The following is a 17,578-nucleotide window of genomic DNA, read 5'->3' on the forward strand; positions in this document are numbered from 1 at the left end:
GGGAATTTGTTGGCCTAATCCAATGTTACACATGCACAGTCACTCATACATGAAACAGGTGTCAAGTGTCAAGTCACGAGGCCTACCTCTGGATCACCCCCCAATGAGCTCAGAATGGAATCAATCGTTTTCTGTTGCAGCTGGAGAACAGAAATGATGGAGAGCATTTAGAGATGTTATCATTACATCCAGAGAAATGTAATCAAAGGCTCTATGAGGAATGTCTGAAATCCATTTTTTCCCCCCAGGGAGTGCACTGTAATTAATCAAATCGGTTCACTCCTCTGGAGTTTTAACTGCCTTATGAAAATGTTGAGTTTTGTGAATTTGCATTTGCATATCACAGATAGTAACATTACAATTCTGCTTTACTTTTGATTTCTGACTAAATTGGGGAACTGGCTTTACTCAGGCCCAGGGTGGATAATCAACTTCACTGTGTCTTATCACAGACAGGGGGAAGAAGTCGTAGAATTTATTTTTTAAAAAGTGATAATGATCTTGTCAGAAAAGTCTCTAGTCTCTGAAATGATGCTGCCTAGTCTTCCTGCTTTGCATGGTGTTGCATTTACAAAGCCAAACAACAACTATATTACACATATAAAAAAGGAATTTGCAGAGTTAATTAAGTAACAAGCCTTACCTTCATTTTGATGGTGCAGTCACTTAGAGATAGAGAATTTAGAAACACTTCAAGCTGCATCTTGACAATGGGTTTGACTACTTCTGCACCACAAGCAGTACAAAGAAAACCTTCCCTGGTAAGAGACCACAATATATAAAAATATTTTAGAATATTACAAATATTGAGCAAGGACTGGTACATGACTGATGGCTCCTATCTGCAGAAGATGCACAAACCATACTGCAGGTTCATGCAGGACTGTAAGAGTTAACTCCCCTACAACACTATTACCAGAGGAAACATCCGTCCATATATTGAAGCCAGTTACCATTCACTGTATAAGCCTGCAGATTACCCTCAAGGAGATTAACTACAAGACTGCAAAAGGCTGGTGAGCCAGTATGACAGAGGTTAAGAAGCAAGGATGATCTCTCTAACTGAAAGTCTTGCTAACAGTAATCTGACACAGATTAGCATTAACCCTCAGCGCTGCTGGGAGAGTGTGCCTTGCACTGCAGTTCAGTGGGTGGGGAGTGATGAGTGTGTGAGTACTCACTGCATGGCCAGAGCTTTCTCCAGACGCTCACTCTCACACAGGCTGCACACAGGCCAGGAGTAAGCCGTCTCTTCATCCACACCTACAATCACACCTGACAAGAGTGACACAGAGAGGTGAATCTCACTTTAAGAAAATAGCTACAGTTATGCACCACACACCTCTTAGACTAGATATAAGCCAAATGGATGTATTCATAACAACATCTGAGAGATTACTTAAGCCAACAGTCCCACTGTACTGTACTCAATAATTACAATAATGCATTGGTCTACACAAAGGACAATGCAGTGGCTTTACCTGCTTTTTTCACCTGGTCACCACAAAGAACTGACATGTGACTCATTATACAAACATGTAAAATTAAGGCTTATAGTACCGTCAAGCCTTTCTGTTCCGATGCTGAACTGTAAAGTGATTTGGATCTGAAATGAAATTTCATTCTTGGTGTCTAAAGGTCTGTTTAAGCAGTCAAGACTCATTTGATGTAAGACAGCTTTTTTCATGTGCATTTTCATGGAACACTAGGAGGCCGACGTGAGAGTGGGAAGAGGAGCCAATGTGTTTTGGAGAGTTTTACTCCCAGAATGCCGTTTTTTCTCCCCAAGAGGTCACGCTCAGGGCTCTAACCCCGACCACTTATAAAGTTTTAGTTCGTTCCAAGGAGCTGAGCTGACACCATCTGACAAATATCATCGTAAAGCACACACATACACACACACACACACATTATGTAACGTACAGCATTTCCTACAGATAAGGAATGACACTGGGCTGGAATACAGAAAAGCTCTGAACAAGGCATGCAGCCAAGGCACAGGCAAACTTGCTGACCTGGCAGGAGATAATATGCGCTTGATACAAATTCTCAGCCCCGGTGATCAGACCATATCAGCAAAGCATATCGAAGCCACAAGGGCAACAACCTCTCCCTCGTTCACCCGAACCTAGAGTACACATCGCCCTAACTGAAACTAACACGACCTCAACCTGTAGTTTCGTTCCAAGTACAGAATGATAAAAAAGGATGTACTGTGGTCTGCTCACAAGACTGTAAGATAACTATGAAAAATGCTTTCAACTTCAGCTCAACGTCCACACCACACACTATAAAGCCAACGCATCACTGGGTGTCATTTGTCAGAGCAGTAGTGTGAATGATAGCGGTCAACCAGGGTCAATCAGAACCCATCGCATTTCAGAGGAGTCACGTTCAGACATGAAGGGTACTTTTGAGAGGCTTTTACTTATGCGCATATCACTAACAGAGCTACATTTATCTGTGCAGTTATCATTGGCAGTGGGGATGGGCCTTTACTGGGCAGCTCAGTCAGGAGGTGACAAGATAAACAGTGGCAAAGGATGACAGCACTTCTTAGTCTTTGACACTTACATACACATTTTTAAGAATTCCTTTTCTTAAAGGAATCAAAATAAGTTTTTTTCCCCTGAGAAGCAACACAAGGAGACTTAATACGATGGCCAACAATGAAACAAGGATAAATCAGTCTTTTCTTCTTCTCCATTATTTGGTAACTGAAACCATTTGAGCAGCCTTGTGAGAGCCGAGCTGTAAGAAGAGAAATAACTGACTATGGCAAAGGACGAAAGCTTTGCTTTTAACCACAACAAGGTCCCAGACAAAAGCACAAGAATGACAGAAACTGCCACAAACAACTGGTTCCCTTTAGCAGAATAAGCTGTTCCTTGTGTAAATCGATCCGGGAGGGAGTTGAGTGGAATGCACTAACCCGTGAGTGTGCATAGAGTATTGGGCGGCGTCTCTGGGCCCAGCTGGTCCAGTCGAAGGGGCTGTGGGAGAGGGTCTGGGTGCAGGATGTCTTCTGGTGCCCCAGCCAGTCTGACAGTGGTCTGCTCCAAGCAAACAATACAACCTAAGCAGGGAGAGCAGTGTCCTGTTACACTCAATACAAGAAGACATATTGATCTACTTGGAACAGCAATCGACTCCAGTGTGCTATTCAGTGATTAAAAGAATCAGATTTGCACATCTATATGGAGTGTAATTAACAAAATAGTGTTGGGTTCATGGGCCTGTGTAAATTCAACTTCATGTGAACTGTCCAGCAGTGCTTGCAAACAGACCACAGCCAAATTAGAATTAAGCATTAAAGACACAAAACAAAGTAATTTAGGCTGATATATTACATTTAAGGCTTTAGATTCTAATCCAATACACTTTTTTGTCAAACGTTACCCCGCTGTAATAATGCATCTCTGAAGGTGAGGAGGCAGCGGGAGGTGGAAGATGAAGATGGCGTAGTGATGGCCTGTCTGACAGAGTGCTGGAGTGTGTGGGGTGGCCTAAAGCACACAGTCAGCGCCCGGCGGGGGCAGCCTGGCCTTGGCGCTTCCTCATCCTGCAGGCTGGCGTCTGTCACAAAGAGCAACCAGTTCTCTGCATCACCAGCACCTGAACCAGAGTCCTGACAACAGCACATAACATATAAGAGAATGTGTGTGTGTGTGTGTGTGTGTGTGTACAGCTAAACTGGCGTATGTTTATTTCTATACAATGGACAGAGTCTGAGCAAACTGACATGGATGGTAAAAAGGCTTTGGTGCCAGGCATGGCCAATAGCATAGCTATGCATCCCTTGTGAAAGTCATATGTGATTACTATGGCAGCATTCCACAATCCTGGAACAAAACCAAGAGCACTTCACAAAGGAAGAGAAGAGAATAGTTCCATACAACGTATACATTTGGGGGTGAAATCAAAGAAGACTGATAAAGAGTATTCAGAGTTTAGCCAAGCATGCGTTTTTGTTATGTTTATACTTCTTAACAATATTTTGGTCCAAAGTGTCTACCATGTATTATAACTATCATATAGAATTTGATATGCCTTTTCAAATGCAAAAGGAAAATTGGAGCCAAAAAAACAGCGTTTTTCATCACTATCTCTAATGTCTTCACAAAAGCTTTTTTGCTGGAAATGGCACATTCAGATAGGATCACTTGTAGATTTTTAGTATCTCATTGAATCCCTGCCTGTGTCACAACTGATGCCCTAATCATCGAAACATACTCAAATTTATCATCTTCTAGTCATTGGAAAAATGCTTATTTTTCTTCAAGTCATTTTGAATGCAGAGCACTTGCCATTTAAAAAAAAAACTTTGCAGAAGTGTACTCCAGTAGTTAATGAATATACTGAAGATATACTTATAAGTTGCCTTATTCAAAAGCTAGAAGTTCTTACAGTTGGTCTAAACATAAGTTCTGATAAGGTTGATTAAAGACCAAACACACGGCTACATTTTGAATCATCTATGAAGGTCTCACTACACAAGCAGTTAATAGTCCAGTTTGGCCTTCTCAAGCAGGTAGTAGTCCAGTTTGGCCTTCTCAAGCAGGTAGTAGTCCAGTTTGGCCTTCTCAAGCAGGTAGTAGTCCAGTTTGGCCTTCTCAAGCAGTTAATAGTCCAGTTTGGCCTTCTCAAGCAGGTAGTAGTCCAGTTTGGCCTTCTCAAGCAGGTAGTGTGGCATACTGCACGAGATCAGGTCTGATCCTCTGAATATTCTACAGTAAATGGACATGACTTTGTGTCTGAGGTTACAATACTCAGGGAAATTGAGTCGACCATCAATTATGAACCAAGGTGGATGTTGATCTGTTGGGAAATAGCTAGCATTCCTTGTTATCTATTTCACTTTGGGTTATCAATTTAACATCTGAAATATAATGTCTAGTCCTGTTGGTGTCATAAGGTTAATTTTACACTGTAAGCAAGTTGCAATTGGTAACAAAGCGAAGCAATATTTAGTGCCTGTGTTCTTCCAGACATGCTTATAAAGAAACACTGACTAATATAAACATCTTTACTTAAACATACTGCTATCCAAAAGTGGTGTGATGTGTAAAATACAGTATATTGCTCTCAGATGATGTTACAACAGTTGTGTGGTGGTGGGGTGTGGTTGCAGGAGGGAGTCGGGGGTAATTGGTTCAGGGAGCAGGCCTGGAGTGGGTTAATTAAAACAGCTGTGATGAGTTAGATAATAAAGCTCTCCCTTTCATTGTTAGTAGTGTGCTGGATCCAGGGAAGCTGCCACAGACAGATGGATACCACGCTAACAAAAGAGAACGTTTGTTTGAGAGAAGAGTTTTGGTTAAAGAGACGAGAGAAAGACACTTTAGTTAAAATTAAGAAATTTCTGTTGATAGAAATATTGTAAGAGTGCTCTGGTCTGCGGGAGTGTTCTGCTGTGCACGGGTTTTCTGTGGTGTGAGCAGCCTGTGAATAAACCCACTTCACTGAGTACACTGTTGTCTTGCCTGAGTCTGCGCTGTGAGATCTTACAAGTAGCTCTTGTTACACTTTGGTTATGAATACAATGCACAATCATTTGGTTATAATCAATACAAATCTAACTTGTCTATAGCGCTACATTGATGTTTGGCTTTCAAAGCACCTCAACCCTTAATCAGGCTATCATGCTAGTGTGTTTTCAAAGGTTAGTAGTACAGTCACCTTCCCAGTCACTGTTTTGGTAGTGGTGCACATTATCAGCCTGTTCATGGACCTACACATGTGACCAAGTAAATAACATGGGAAAGTGACCATTCTCACTGAGATGGTAACAATACAATCTAGGTCCCATAGGTCAATTTGGGTTATCATTGCAACAGTGATAATACTGATTCCTCCCTGTCAAGGTTGGACTGGCATCACATGCAAATCATATGATAATGGATACCCAACTAGGCCTTTTTTTCAGTTTCAGAGGTCATTCCAAGAATAGCTATTGTTTTGTGTGACAGGAAGATGGATCAAATACAGTACACGGACCAGTATTAAGTATTTAAATTACAGAGCTGCATTCAAATGTTGTCTCTATCTGATAATAAATGGATTCTCTGGCATTTAGAAAATAGGAAGGGATATTAAGTCGGAGGAGGAAGAACGTAACCTGAGAAAGAAAGTAACTTGAGAAATACCTGTAATTTTTCATAGTGGAATTTCCAGTTCAAATCTGGTCATTGCAAAGGAATCCTGATTTAAATTAAATAATACCTCTGTAAATAATGCACAATTCACCATCCCACTCTTTTCAGAACAATACCAATCCATTCAAGACAAACATGAAATGGTTAATGATAAAAGGTGTGTGTGCATTACGTGTTAGAGCCACTGCTCTAGTTATCTTTAAGAGTTCAAAGGTAAACATGTTTGGAATCAATGGCAAAGATAACAGCCAGTCTGTTCCAGAGTCAAATGCTAGAACAATCTAACGCCACCCAACAGTGGACTCAGGACTTTTTTTCTTTAACCTACCAGAGAATAAAACAAAGGAGAAAAAAAGAAAAAAAGAAGAAATATCTTGGCATTTGTACAGTAGTGTTCAACATTCCACACGCATGCATTCTTTTTGCCTCCACCTCACAAAACGGATTTTATATAAACACTAAATGTGACAAAAAAAAATACAAGAAAAAATATTCTAGAACTCTACTTATGATTTAGTCTTTTAGAAAAAGGAGATAGCATCTCACAGCTACACAGAGTTGTGAGGACATATGGCCTGATGCTGAGACAAGCTTCAGTGGAATTAATATCATATTCATATCAGGGGACTCCAAGGTAGAGAATCTGCATTTTTTAATCTCTGTCTCTAGAGAGTGAGAGAGATGTAATTTAGCTGTACACGCCTATCTCTTTTACTTGCCGCTGCTTTGGGAAATGTCATAAATCTAGAGCAAGAAAGGGTCAGTGTCTTTTCAGGTCTCCTTCACAAGTCACTTGATTGAGTTTATGTTTTGTTACAGAAAACGTCTCAGGTGGTGTAAGCGTGCATCCGGCATTCAGAAAGTAAAAAACACTGATAAGTGAAAAAACACACTTCACAAGTAGAAGTTTTGAATCTTCGAACATGCCGTCAATTCAATATGCAATCTCGATGACAGTCTGACAATCCATAGCTGGATTTCGACCCACGGTTTCAAGCTCATTTTGACCATTCCAATGGGAAGTCCTAAATATAACCGCTTGAAATTGGCATAAAATCTTAAAGTCAAATAACGAATTCACTAGAGGGAGTTGGATTACCTCGCACAGGGTTTAATACGACCTAGGTTGATGGAATCAGCTTTAGTCAAATCACATCTGTAAGCCTCAATATTACATGTTTCCATTAAAGTTGCCCTGACAACCCACAGCTATTCACAACTCCTCCCTTCATGATGTGAAAAGTACATGTGGAGCACAGTTTCCTCTGACCATGATTTGGTCTCGTTAAAGAACCTACATCCAGATATAAAACCACAGATGGGTTATCATGAAACTGACACTCTGCAACACTTGCAGCCATACACGTGCACAAAATGTTCATTTTGGTGGCCTTACCTGTAAACGTCTGAACACAACATTTGCTGTGAAGCTATAGCGACCACCTTCTTTTCCACCCTGATAAGAAAAGATGACATTCTTTATAAAGTAGGTTGTAGTTTCACATGAGCATTATATAATGCAAAAAAGAAGGCTTTTTTAGACTTATCAGGAAAAGCTTTGAGAAAACATACAGTATATATACTATTAAAATGATTTTTAAAAAGTATGAAACTAAACTGGAATAATATGTGACAATAGAGTGGGGGTGGGCAAACTTTTTGGCTCAAGGGCCACATTGGGTTTTGAAAATTGGTCGGTAAGCCGATTTATATCATTGTTTTATATCATTTAAATTATTACAATGACAAAGTAGTGTAGTGGTAAGTAGTGGAAACTACTGTTGCCTCCATGACTTCCTTTTAAAAGTTTCTTATAAGAAGGAGATATCAATAGAGTCCCGAAGTGTTACGTAGCGTTTCCATGACGGCAGAATCACTGGATCTAAACAAACTTTCGAAGTGGCATAAATAGCATTGAATGTAGACATGTGGCATCATTTCTAGCTAATAAAAATAAATATATCCATTTAAACGTGTTTTACCTGCTAGGCAGCAGCTTAGCCACATAACACGGATTCCCTGGCAGGTGTAATAGAAAGAAACTAAATTCCAGTGGATATTTCACATCTTCTCAAAGACTGGCGGCTGTTAAGAGCGACGTTTTTTGCCAAAAAAATAAAGCCAAAACACGTCTGTGAATTTAAGGAATTTAACCTCATGCTGTGAAGTTACATGCAAGTCTCTTTTACGGAGGAAACCCATGCTAAAATAAAACTCTGTAGTCACGAATTTGATCGTGTTGGTATGAATATATGTTGTAGTATGTGATTCCTACAGTGTAAAAAAAACCCATTGATTTGTTTAGATCCAGTGAAATTGCTGCCTTGGCAACACTACGTCATGGCTTCGGTACTCTATTATCATCATGACAAGCCAGCTGGAACTTGCCGTTCTCTCTCTCCCTCTCGTGCACACTCAGAAACGTTCCCAATTAAATGGAGTAGCATAACATTCAAGTTAGATCTGCAATGGAGATTACAAAGAGTATCATCTCTATATAACATGATGTTTTGACATTGACATTGTAAACATTCTCTAAGAAGAGTGAAAAGCAGTTTGCAATAAAGCTAACCACAACGTTGTCTAACGCAGGAAACGAATAGCGAGCAGCCTGATAACCTAATTAAATGCTGGGCAGGACGGATTAAAGTGCTTGGCATGAAGAAACGAGTGTGTGATGTGTGTGTGTGTGTGTGGTGTTTGTGTGTGTGTGTTGGGCCCTGTTGCTTGAGAGCAAATGATCTACCTGTAGTATCTTCTGGAGGCTGAGCATCACAGGCGGCCGATAAAGGAGGGACCGCGGCATCTCTTGACTCAGCACCACTGACGCCTCATTGCCTGACAGCCGGTAACAGAAGCTGGGAGCCGCTGCTGCAGTTCTGTTCTGTGACACACAGCAAAACACCACATGCTGAAGCCACAGCGAGGAGCCCTTTTGGGATGTCCTCTTTAGAGTACCAAACCGTTTGAGCAGAGAGGGGCTATGGATCCTAAAGGAGGCATTCACTCTGACACATGCTCTTCACCCTCAGGCGAACACCTCAAATTCTCTGTGGAATGATGAATATTGACCGTTGCAACGCACCTTGCGTATTTATGTGCCGCTCCTACAAACGCAAGGCGCTCAAAGTTAAAAATAGTCAAACCTTTTAGGTCACTTTTTTTTCCACCAGTGGGTAGCTGCTTAGCTGCCTGTCTTAGTCAGGGAGTCTCTGCTAAGCTAGCTATTTAGTTAAGTATAATATAATATTAGCAACACCATGTACTCAATCTCAATTTCCACCTTGCTATAAACACTCACTATTTGGAATACTTGAGGTGAAAAAAGTGTGTCATTTTCAATGCCTTTAGGTCTCTCCATACAGGTGTCACTTGTTAAGGAGATGAGAAAGAGCCAAGAACAAGAAAGGCTAAATACCTACTTATTAAAGCCCTCAGCACCAATCATTTTAAAATTACAACATATGACTCACATATCAAAGGGCCTAAACTCTGTTGTTTTACCATAGCTCTTCTGTGTTTACCTGGCAATGAACTCACTCTTCATCTGGTGAATACACCCCATTTCACAATTTAAGAGCTGTTATTGAATAGCCTACACACAGATATTTTCCATATCCAGTGTATCATAAAACACCATGAGCATGAACTACCATGCTCTTTTGTCCTCCGTGAAGGACTGGCTGACTCAGGCAGGTGACATGCATCATTAATATGACACACCAGATGACCACAGACGTTGGCAGCTTCAACAGGAAGTGAGATAGAGGACAGACAGGAGAAGAATTTGTGGAATTATTGAACCCCCTAACTAAGATGACTACTAAATACCCTCATGGACACCTGTACACACCTGTGCAAAGAAACAATGCTGATCCAACAACTCAATGTGAATTATGACTGTTTGCTATCTATTCCTCCATTCCTGCTTTTGAATGTCATACTTCTTTCTTTCGTTCTTTCCTCTCTCTCTCTCTCTCTCTCTCTCTCTCTGACTGTGTTTGCAGTAAGGGTGTAGATGAGTATACCTCCTCACAGCTGAGAGAGTCTCCATGCACTCTGAGGGGCAGAGTGGGAGGCCACAGGCTGTCAATCAGACTGAAGAGAGGAGCACATCTGATGACACAAGAAAAGAGAAAAACACACTTATTAGGAACTGATATGTTTGCTTGCTTGCATGTGCATGTCCAGGTAAGAGAGGAGAGGATAGTGGCATTACACTCGATTTGGATCAAGGAGAAGTGGACAGTAACAATACTTGCTAACTTACTAAATGGATAGGATAATAGGATGGAAAGCTTGGCTCTGTTATGTTTGCCATGTTTTAGCATGAAACACAGTACAATAGCTCATTAACTGCACTATGGAACCTATAAATCACAAGATTCATAAAATGCAGTGTGACACGCTCCTTATCTACGCCCTATAAATGTTGTTTTTTTGGCACTGACTTTATTGATGTTCTGGAGATTCAAAATGTCAGCAAATTTACTGCATTTATAATTTAGTATTCACCTGTGACTATATAAGATAGTAACTATCCTATATCTATCTAGACTGTATTCTTAATACCTTTAAATGCCAGGCCCTTAAATGAGAATGAATAGCTTCAGAATTTGCTTATGGATGTGAAGTCCATACACACGTGCTTCATCTTTCAAGAAAGTAAAACATAAAGTGGAACATGGCAACTGCCAGATGTCACAAGACGTAAAAGGGAACAAAGGTACCAGGGATTAAACACAGTAAACCCAGCAACAGAGAGAAAAAAGAGAAACTGAAGATAAATCTATCAAATCCTGGCGTTAAACTCTCCATTCTTTTAGTCAAAATACAGCAACTTGTCTGGGGATGTTTGCTGAAAACTGAGTCCTTAACATGGGCAGACTCGTTGTTGATCAGCGATATGATGGAGCTATTGTTCAAAACCAGTTCCACAGCTCACAAGTACTCTCCTTCTCTCCTCTCCGACACCAAAACCATAGAACCTGCTCTACAACCTTGGCTGGTTCGGCAGCAAAAAGAACTCACTGACCTATTCTCTTTTAAAAAGAACTTCAATTGCACTTACTGTCTTACCAGTAAGATCTGTGAAATGTGTTGTTTTTTTATCATCACACACAAACACAATTAATGGTGTGTGTGTGTGTGTGTGTGTGTGTGTGTGTGTGTGTGTGTGTGTGTGTGTGTGTGTGTGCAAGCATGCACACCAGTAGAACAAAATGAATGCCCTTACAATGATGCTCTAATGGTTAAGATCCATAATCTGGACTTAGATTTCACTTTTTTCTAACCTTTCCTCTCAAACATATTCTACATAACTTGCACTCTAGTTAAAATAAACATTTTCTAGCACGAGATTGTCTGCATGATGGCAAAGGAGAGCAAATGCAGCATGAAAGGTCATCCTCTGGTCTCCACTGAGATCCTCTCTTTGTTCTTTTATCCCCTGGCCACCAGTTCTTACCAGTGCTAGTTAAAACAATGATAGATCCTATCAATCACAGAGAGGACAGTACTATCACACATTTATGTGTGACACCCATTTACAATCTATCAATGAACTTTGGACTTTCCTTTGGGAATACTTGTTTTATGTCTTTCAGGTCAATGACCCATTGATTAATGACGCACTGTTGAACTCTTACTACTGATAATGGTGGCGATAAGTTCAGGTATCCTAACATACTGTACAAGATTCATTTATATATATATAAAAAAAAAACAAGTGACATAAACATAAATGTTGCACTGTGTTGTGTTGTGTTGTGTGACAGGCACAGACAGCCTCTGAGGAGGAGAGACATGCATTCCAGACGATACTGATACACTGCGTGTCAAAGGCCCTTTCCGAGGACCAGGAGAGTCCACATGCCATGGATTCCCTTTTCAGCTATTAAGAGAAACGGTTCCTATTCTATGCTTCGATTGCTCCCTCATTTCCCTACTGTCTTTGTCTATATCACCATATGTATAAAGTATCTCACAAAAGTGAGTACACCCCTCACATTTTTGTAAATATGTTATTATATCTTTTCATGGGACACCACTGAACAAATGACACTTTGCTACAATGTAAAGTAGTCAGTGTACAGCTTGTATAACAGTGTACATTTACTGTCCCCTTAAAATAACTCAACACACAGCCATTAATGTCTAAACCGCTGGTAACAAAAGTGAGTACACCCCTAAGTGAAAATTTCCAAATTGTGCCCAAAGTGACAATATTTTGTGTGGCCACCATTATTTTCCAGCATGTGTACAGAGCGTACAATGTGTGTATGTGTGTGTGTGTGTGTGTGTGCGCATATACAGCATACTGTATAGTCACTTGTTTTCCTTAATTTTTTCTTGTTTATAGTATATATATGTTTTATGAAAGGGACTATGCTATATATCAGGGATTCCCAAACTGTGGTACGCGTACCCCCGGTGGTACGCGAGGTGCTTCTAGGGGGTACGCGAGATGAAAAGGGCTATGGCGGACAGGTGTAAAATGAAAATTTTAAATCTTTTGTAATTAATTAATGAATAAATACATAATTTCGAATCAGGTCATAATGATAGGGGGGAAGGAGCAAAGCTAGGAGTTATTTCAGATGGGCAAGAAAGGTAACATTAAGCTAGGCTTTACATTTAACAAACTAAAGGTAGCCTTTCTAGGCTGTATAGCCTAATGTTGTCCAAACGAATACATCCTTGTCAGGTGTTGCTGTAGGCCTATTATAAGATATTATATGTGGATGTAGTTAGGCTACTATGACCAAATGCACCTAAAACCGGGAAATGGACAAATATTGTCAACGCGGGGGGGGGGGGGGGGGGGGGGTTGAATGCGTTACGTTTTTATGTGTTGGATGGTGGGGGTACGCGAGCCGAGTCGGAATGTAGGCGGTGGTACGCGGGGGGAAAAGTTTGGGAACCGCTGCTATACATAAACTTACCTGGTCTGAGTATGTGTATGTGGTACATGTGTTATCAATAGACACCTCCATTCTCTCACCTGTCCCTGGTGACGCGCTGCAGCACCTTGAGCCCCTGTAGCTGGCAGCTCCGACCTTCCCACTGCTGGGTGAGGAGCTGGAGCTCCTCCTCTGAGGTCAGGGCCCGGAGCTGCACCTCACTGAACATGCCCCAGGCATCCTGCACCAGCACACACAGCCTACACACACACACACACACACACACACAAAGAGGCAATTGTAATCAACTTCACCGCATGTGTGGGTTAACATGAGTCAATTTGTATACAATGCCTTAGGATCTGGTAAAAAATATATTTTGAAGTGTATCTCCATTCACATTCGTGTTGTAAAAACAACATTCTGACGTCAAATATCTTTTGTTTATATGGAGGCACCTTGCTGGTGATTTGTGTTAGCTTGTCAAGACACTGAGATCTGTGAATCATAGCAGTGGAGTTTCCCACTAAGCTTTTTGACCGTAAGTTAACAATGTGAAAACCCTGGCCCTGGGTTTAGACAAGAGGCACCTATCCATTCTGCCTGCCTGGCTGGCTGACTACTGAAGAATCCGCTGGGCCGCCGAAGAGTAATTAGTAACTGAATGAAATATTATCTTGTGGACATGGCTCCAGCCGGAGCCCTGCAGGCGTGGAGCACTGGGCCGCCATGCGTGCAGCCAGGCTGGAGACGTCGTTCAGAGTCACCCTGGAGCCCCTGGAGGAGGGGAGTGGGTAACCCTTGGCCTAGTGAGCTGCATTCCAAACCCTGAACCTTGGAAACAGAAATGTCAGCAAGACAAAAGGTATGAAGGGGCTTTGCGGATGGCTTTATGAACTGTTCGCCCAGCACCTTGTGCATCATTATGCGAGAATTAGCCCTCCGGCACCGAGCTCTGCACTGCATCAGCTCATTACACCCAACCAGCAGAACCCCATGGGAGCAAACCAAAAAGGACCAGAGAATGTTCTCAAATAATTATGAAAACACAAGAACATGGAGTTCGACATCTCTTGACCAGACTGCTGGGTTTTAGGCCGCAGCTTTCAGAGAGCACCCTATCAAGGGAGCTCTCCCTGAGTCAAGAATGACACACCTGGTAAAGTACATTAAGCCATTCCAAAGTGCAACAGTCTCCAAGAATAATCTGCAGTACATCAGGAGGATGAATGGTTCTCTTAACATTTACAAGTATTAAAACAATGTCATGATTGTAATTAATGCATTCTTGGAGTGACAACTTGATTTCTGCTTGTGTCCATGAGTGAACCAGCAATACAGTTCAATCAGACTTTTAATTTAATCAGTAGTGACATTCAGTGGCTATCCAACATTTGATGACCGCAAATTTGCAGTTGTCATCTCATAACCACATAATCTGTTTAAAGTTTTCGAGGAATGAATGCTACCACAAAGGGGGAAGGGGGCTGGGGTGGTGAGCAATTTCCCCATTCCAATCAGTGAACAACATGACAGAGACCGCCTGCTCCCCTTACTACATTCAGTATGTCCAATGCATGCTTTTCTGCTGATGACAGGGAGGCCAGGACAGATCAGACTGGAGGTAGTGGTGGTGAAGAACTTGAGCCGAGTGAGAGGCTCTGCCTTCAGCGCAGGCAGTGTTCCTGCCAGGGTGCTGGAGGGAGGACTGAGAGAGGGAGTGTGCTGAGGGAGCGTGCTGAGGGAGCGTGCTGAGGGAGTGTGCTGCTGAATGCTTTCAAGTCCAGACAAGGCACCTGTGCTCGGGCAAGATAAAAAGTAAACACTGTGGTTCACAGCCCAGAGTACACAGCACAGGTTAACTGTTGACTTTTTGCCACCTTATTTGCTTATCCCTTTTATGCTTGATGTCTAAATAGGGAACATGGTAAGGAAAGGAGATGGGTAGATGTAGAGTTTTTATGTTTTAATATGGCCCTTTAATCATATATTTTTGTTTTAAATAATTTTGACATTTCAGAGCATGTACCATGATGAAGAATTCAAATTGTGTTTCAGGGAAACCAAAACTATGCTTCATCTGAACTGACCATTAATCACTGTGGTCCAACACTACTGCTTTGGGGGTATCTCAAAATTATATTAAATGAGACACATATCTAAAACGATTTACTTTAAGAGTTGATCAAAAATAACTAGTACTATTATCATTTGTATATCAAACCGAAGCATTTGGCTTTGTTGCCAGTCCTAACATGGGGATCACATAAAGAGAAAAGATGATATTTGACTCTCGTATGGAATACCATATCAGTATCAAAACATTTATTAACATGCTAAGTGCTGTATAGGAAAATAACAAGCAGACACCCCATCACCCCAGTTTTATAACAGATGAAGAGAGAGAGGTACAGGGTTATTCTGGGGCATCCAACTGCACACAGCAATAAATCACAATGTGGAACACAACCACAAAAAATACTGATACAAACATACTGACACCAATGTTACGTCAACACATCCATGCATTTTTGCATTAATGTTGAGACACTATAAGCTTGGGTCATTAATCAGCACACTGGGTATTTAAGAATAAAAAAACACAACAAAAAAAACATCCCTACTTCTGAGACAGACAGGCTAATATTAAATTGTTTACCATGAACCTAAATATAGGAGTGTTTATAGTATATATCCAGTTACTCAGACATCACTTGTGCTGGCATGGTCAAGGACAGCTCTACACGTTGAGTTATACTTTGAGAACAGCAGTTCATGCAGTCATGTGGAAAGAAGTCTATCAGGCATCAATATGGGAACAAAAAACAGATAATGAAACTTGGAATGAAGATGAAAAGCTCAAGTCTGGGCACCTGACAAATCGGTCATGCCAGTGCAGAGAAGACATACCGTAAATTCTATTGACACTCGGCACATTACTTGGTACATTGCAAATCACATTGGCCAGCCAATTAAAAAATGAAAACAAGACGCTCTGCCTATCTGTGACAGAGCAGGCTTGTGAGGGCCTGTGAGGGAAACTAGGCGGGAAAGTGATACAAGGCTGTAAAGAGAGTGAGGAGGCCTTGTGGTGCATACTCCAGTCCATATAAACAACCTCTTCTCTCTATGTCCCCTCAGTTGCCCACTTACCCCCATCCTATTTCCACCCCCACCCACCCACCGTGCTTTCACCCCCACGCCACTTCCTCAATCCTGAAAGCATCTTCACTTCTCTGAGTGTCTCTTGTCATTGGTCAGGGCTGCCTGGTCACTGACTGGTTTTTGGAATTTGTTATTGTGAGCAACGGCAGGAATTCTCAGCAGTTAAGGAGCTCTTCCTGGAAGTGCAGATCCATTGAGCTTGTCCAAATAGGAGTGCGCAGTCGCAGTCACATTCACTTTCTCCCTTCATACACAAACACACACACTCTCTCTTTCTTACTCGATCTTTCCCTCTCTCGCTCTCTCTCTCTCACACACACGGCCCCACTGAGAGCAAGCACCCCACGCACAGAGAGCTCTTCAGAGGTGTCTCATTGGCAGGTCTGAAGGAGGCGGGCTTCCTTCCGCCGCGCTGTGAACCAATGGCAGGGGAGCTGCCAATGTAACCAGATCTCCCAAGCACATTGTGTTCCCACTTCAGCATGAAAACATCCAAGGAGCCCCTCCTCAGGCCCAGCACACACTTCTTTTTCAGCTTGTTTATTCAGTTTGAGCTCTTACTGGAACTGAGGATGTTGGATCCCTCCCCCCCCACACACACACACAAAATTAACAAAAGTTTACAAAAAAGATGAGAACAAGCAAGCCTCTTGGTGATACCAGTGGAGATTTCTCATTGAGGACCAAGACTATCAGAATTATAATCACATGAGCCACTTTGTTAAAGCACGTTGTAAGTTTAGAAAACACGTCCATCTGTATACAGCTGTCGAGCAGGCTCATATCCACTGCTATCCCTTGTTTATCTACAACAACCAACTGTTACATCCATTTGGTCCAAATGAAGAATCAAGGCTTTTGGGAGATATAAACATGGCTTAAGAAATGTTGTTGCCCGGTCTTGTTTAAAGAGGTAGCATCTGTGTGTGCAGACAACATCTGTCCTATTTAAGCATGGAATCATAAAAATAGGTCATAATTTTTAACTGATGTCAGGGCAGATGAGGAAAAACCAGTGGAAGCCAACATGATCTAATGTTACTCAGGTAGAGTGTGACTACTGTGAGTAACAATTAGAGACGACCCATCCAAAGCTCTGTATGGACAGTGTCTGGTTTCCCCTAGGTAAATGTCAGTACTTTACCCATCCCTCAAGCCAGGGGAAATGAAGGTGACAGCACCACTTGTGATGGTCTTCAAGTGAAAAGAGGAGGCTAAGTGGTGGGGCTTAGTGGGATAGAAGTGTTAAAGTGCTATCTTAAAGGTGCGATTTGTAGGATTGTTACCGAACGTTCTGTAGGCCAAAATCAAAACACTGGTGAACGTTCTCAAGACTACCAGACGCGAGCCTCTTCT

At 41.7% G+C, this 17,578-nt stretch overlaps 1 protein-coding gene across 2 annotated transcripts in view; it reads right to left on the minus strand.

Moving 5' to 3' along the window:
* The window catches only part of spidr (scaffold protein involved in DNA repair), a 61,082-nt gene that overhangs the window by 1,042 nt on the left and 42,462 nt on the right, over positions 1 to 17,578 (minus strand). For both annotated transcript variants that reach the window (XM_076295279.1, XM_076295278.1), the window contains exons 11-19: positions 13,159 to 13,317; positions 10,184 to 10,271; positions 8,902 to 9,039; positions 7,552 to 7,611; positions 3,400 to 3,628; positions 2,933 to 3,076; positions 1,182 to 1,275; positions 644 to 758; positions 87 to 140 (exon numbers count right to left, since the gene is read on the minus strand). In XM_076295279.1, coding sequence (XP_076151394.1) covers positions 87 to 140; positions 644 to 758; positions 1,182 to 1,275; positions 2,933 to 3,076; positions 3,400 to 3,628; positions 7,552 to 7,611; positions 8,902 to 9,039; positions 10,184 to 10,271; positions 13,159 to 13,317 — 1,081 coding nt within the window. The remainder of the gene's footprint in view (positions 1 to 86; positions 141 to 643; positions 759 to 1,181; positions 1,276 to 2,932; positions 3,077 to 3,399; positions 3,629 to 7,551; positions 7,612 to 8,901; positions 9,040 to 10,183; positions 10,272 to 13,158; positions 13,318 to 17,578) is intronic.

This window comes from Alosa pseudoharengus, unplaced genomic scaffold (assembly GCF_046254945.1).
Source record: "Alosa pseudoharengus isolate Yale_2024_CS ecotype anadromous, Long Island Sound unplaced genomic scaffold, YU_APseudo_1.1 YU_APseudo_1.1_scf_2, whole genome shotgun sequence".
NCBI lineage: Eukaryota > Metazoa > Chordata > Actinopteri > Clupeiformes > Clupeidae > Alosa > Alosa pseudoharengus.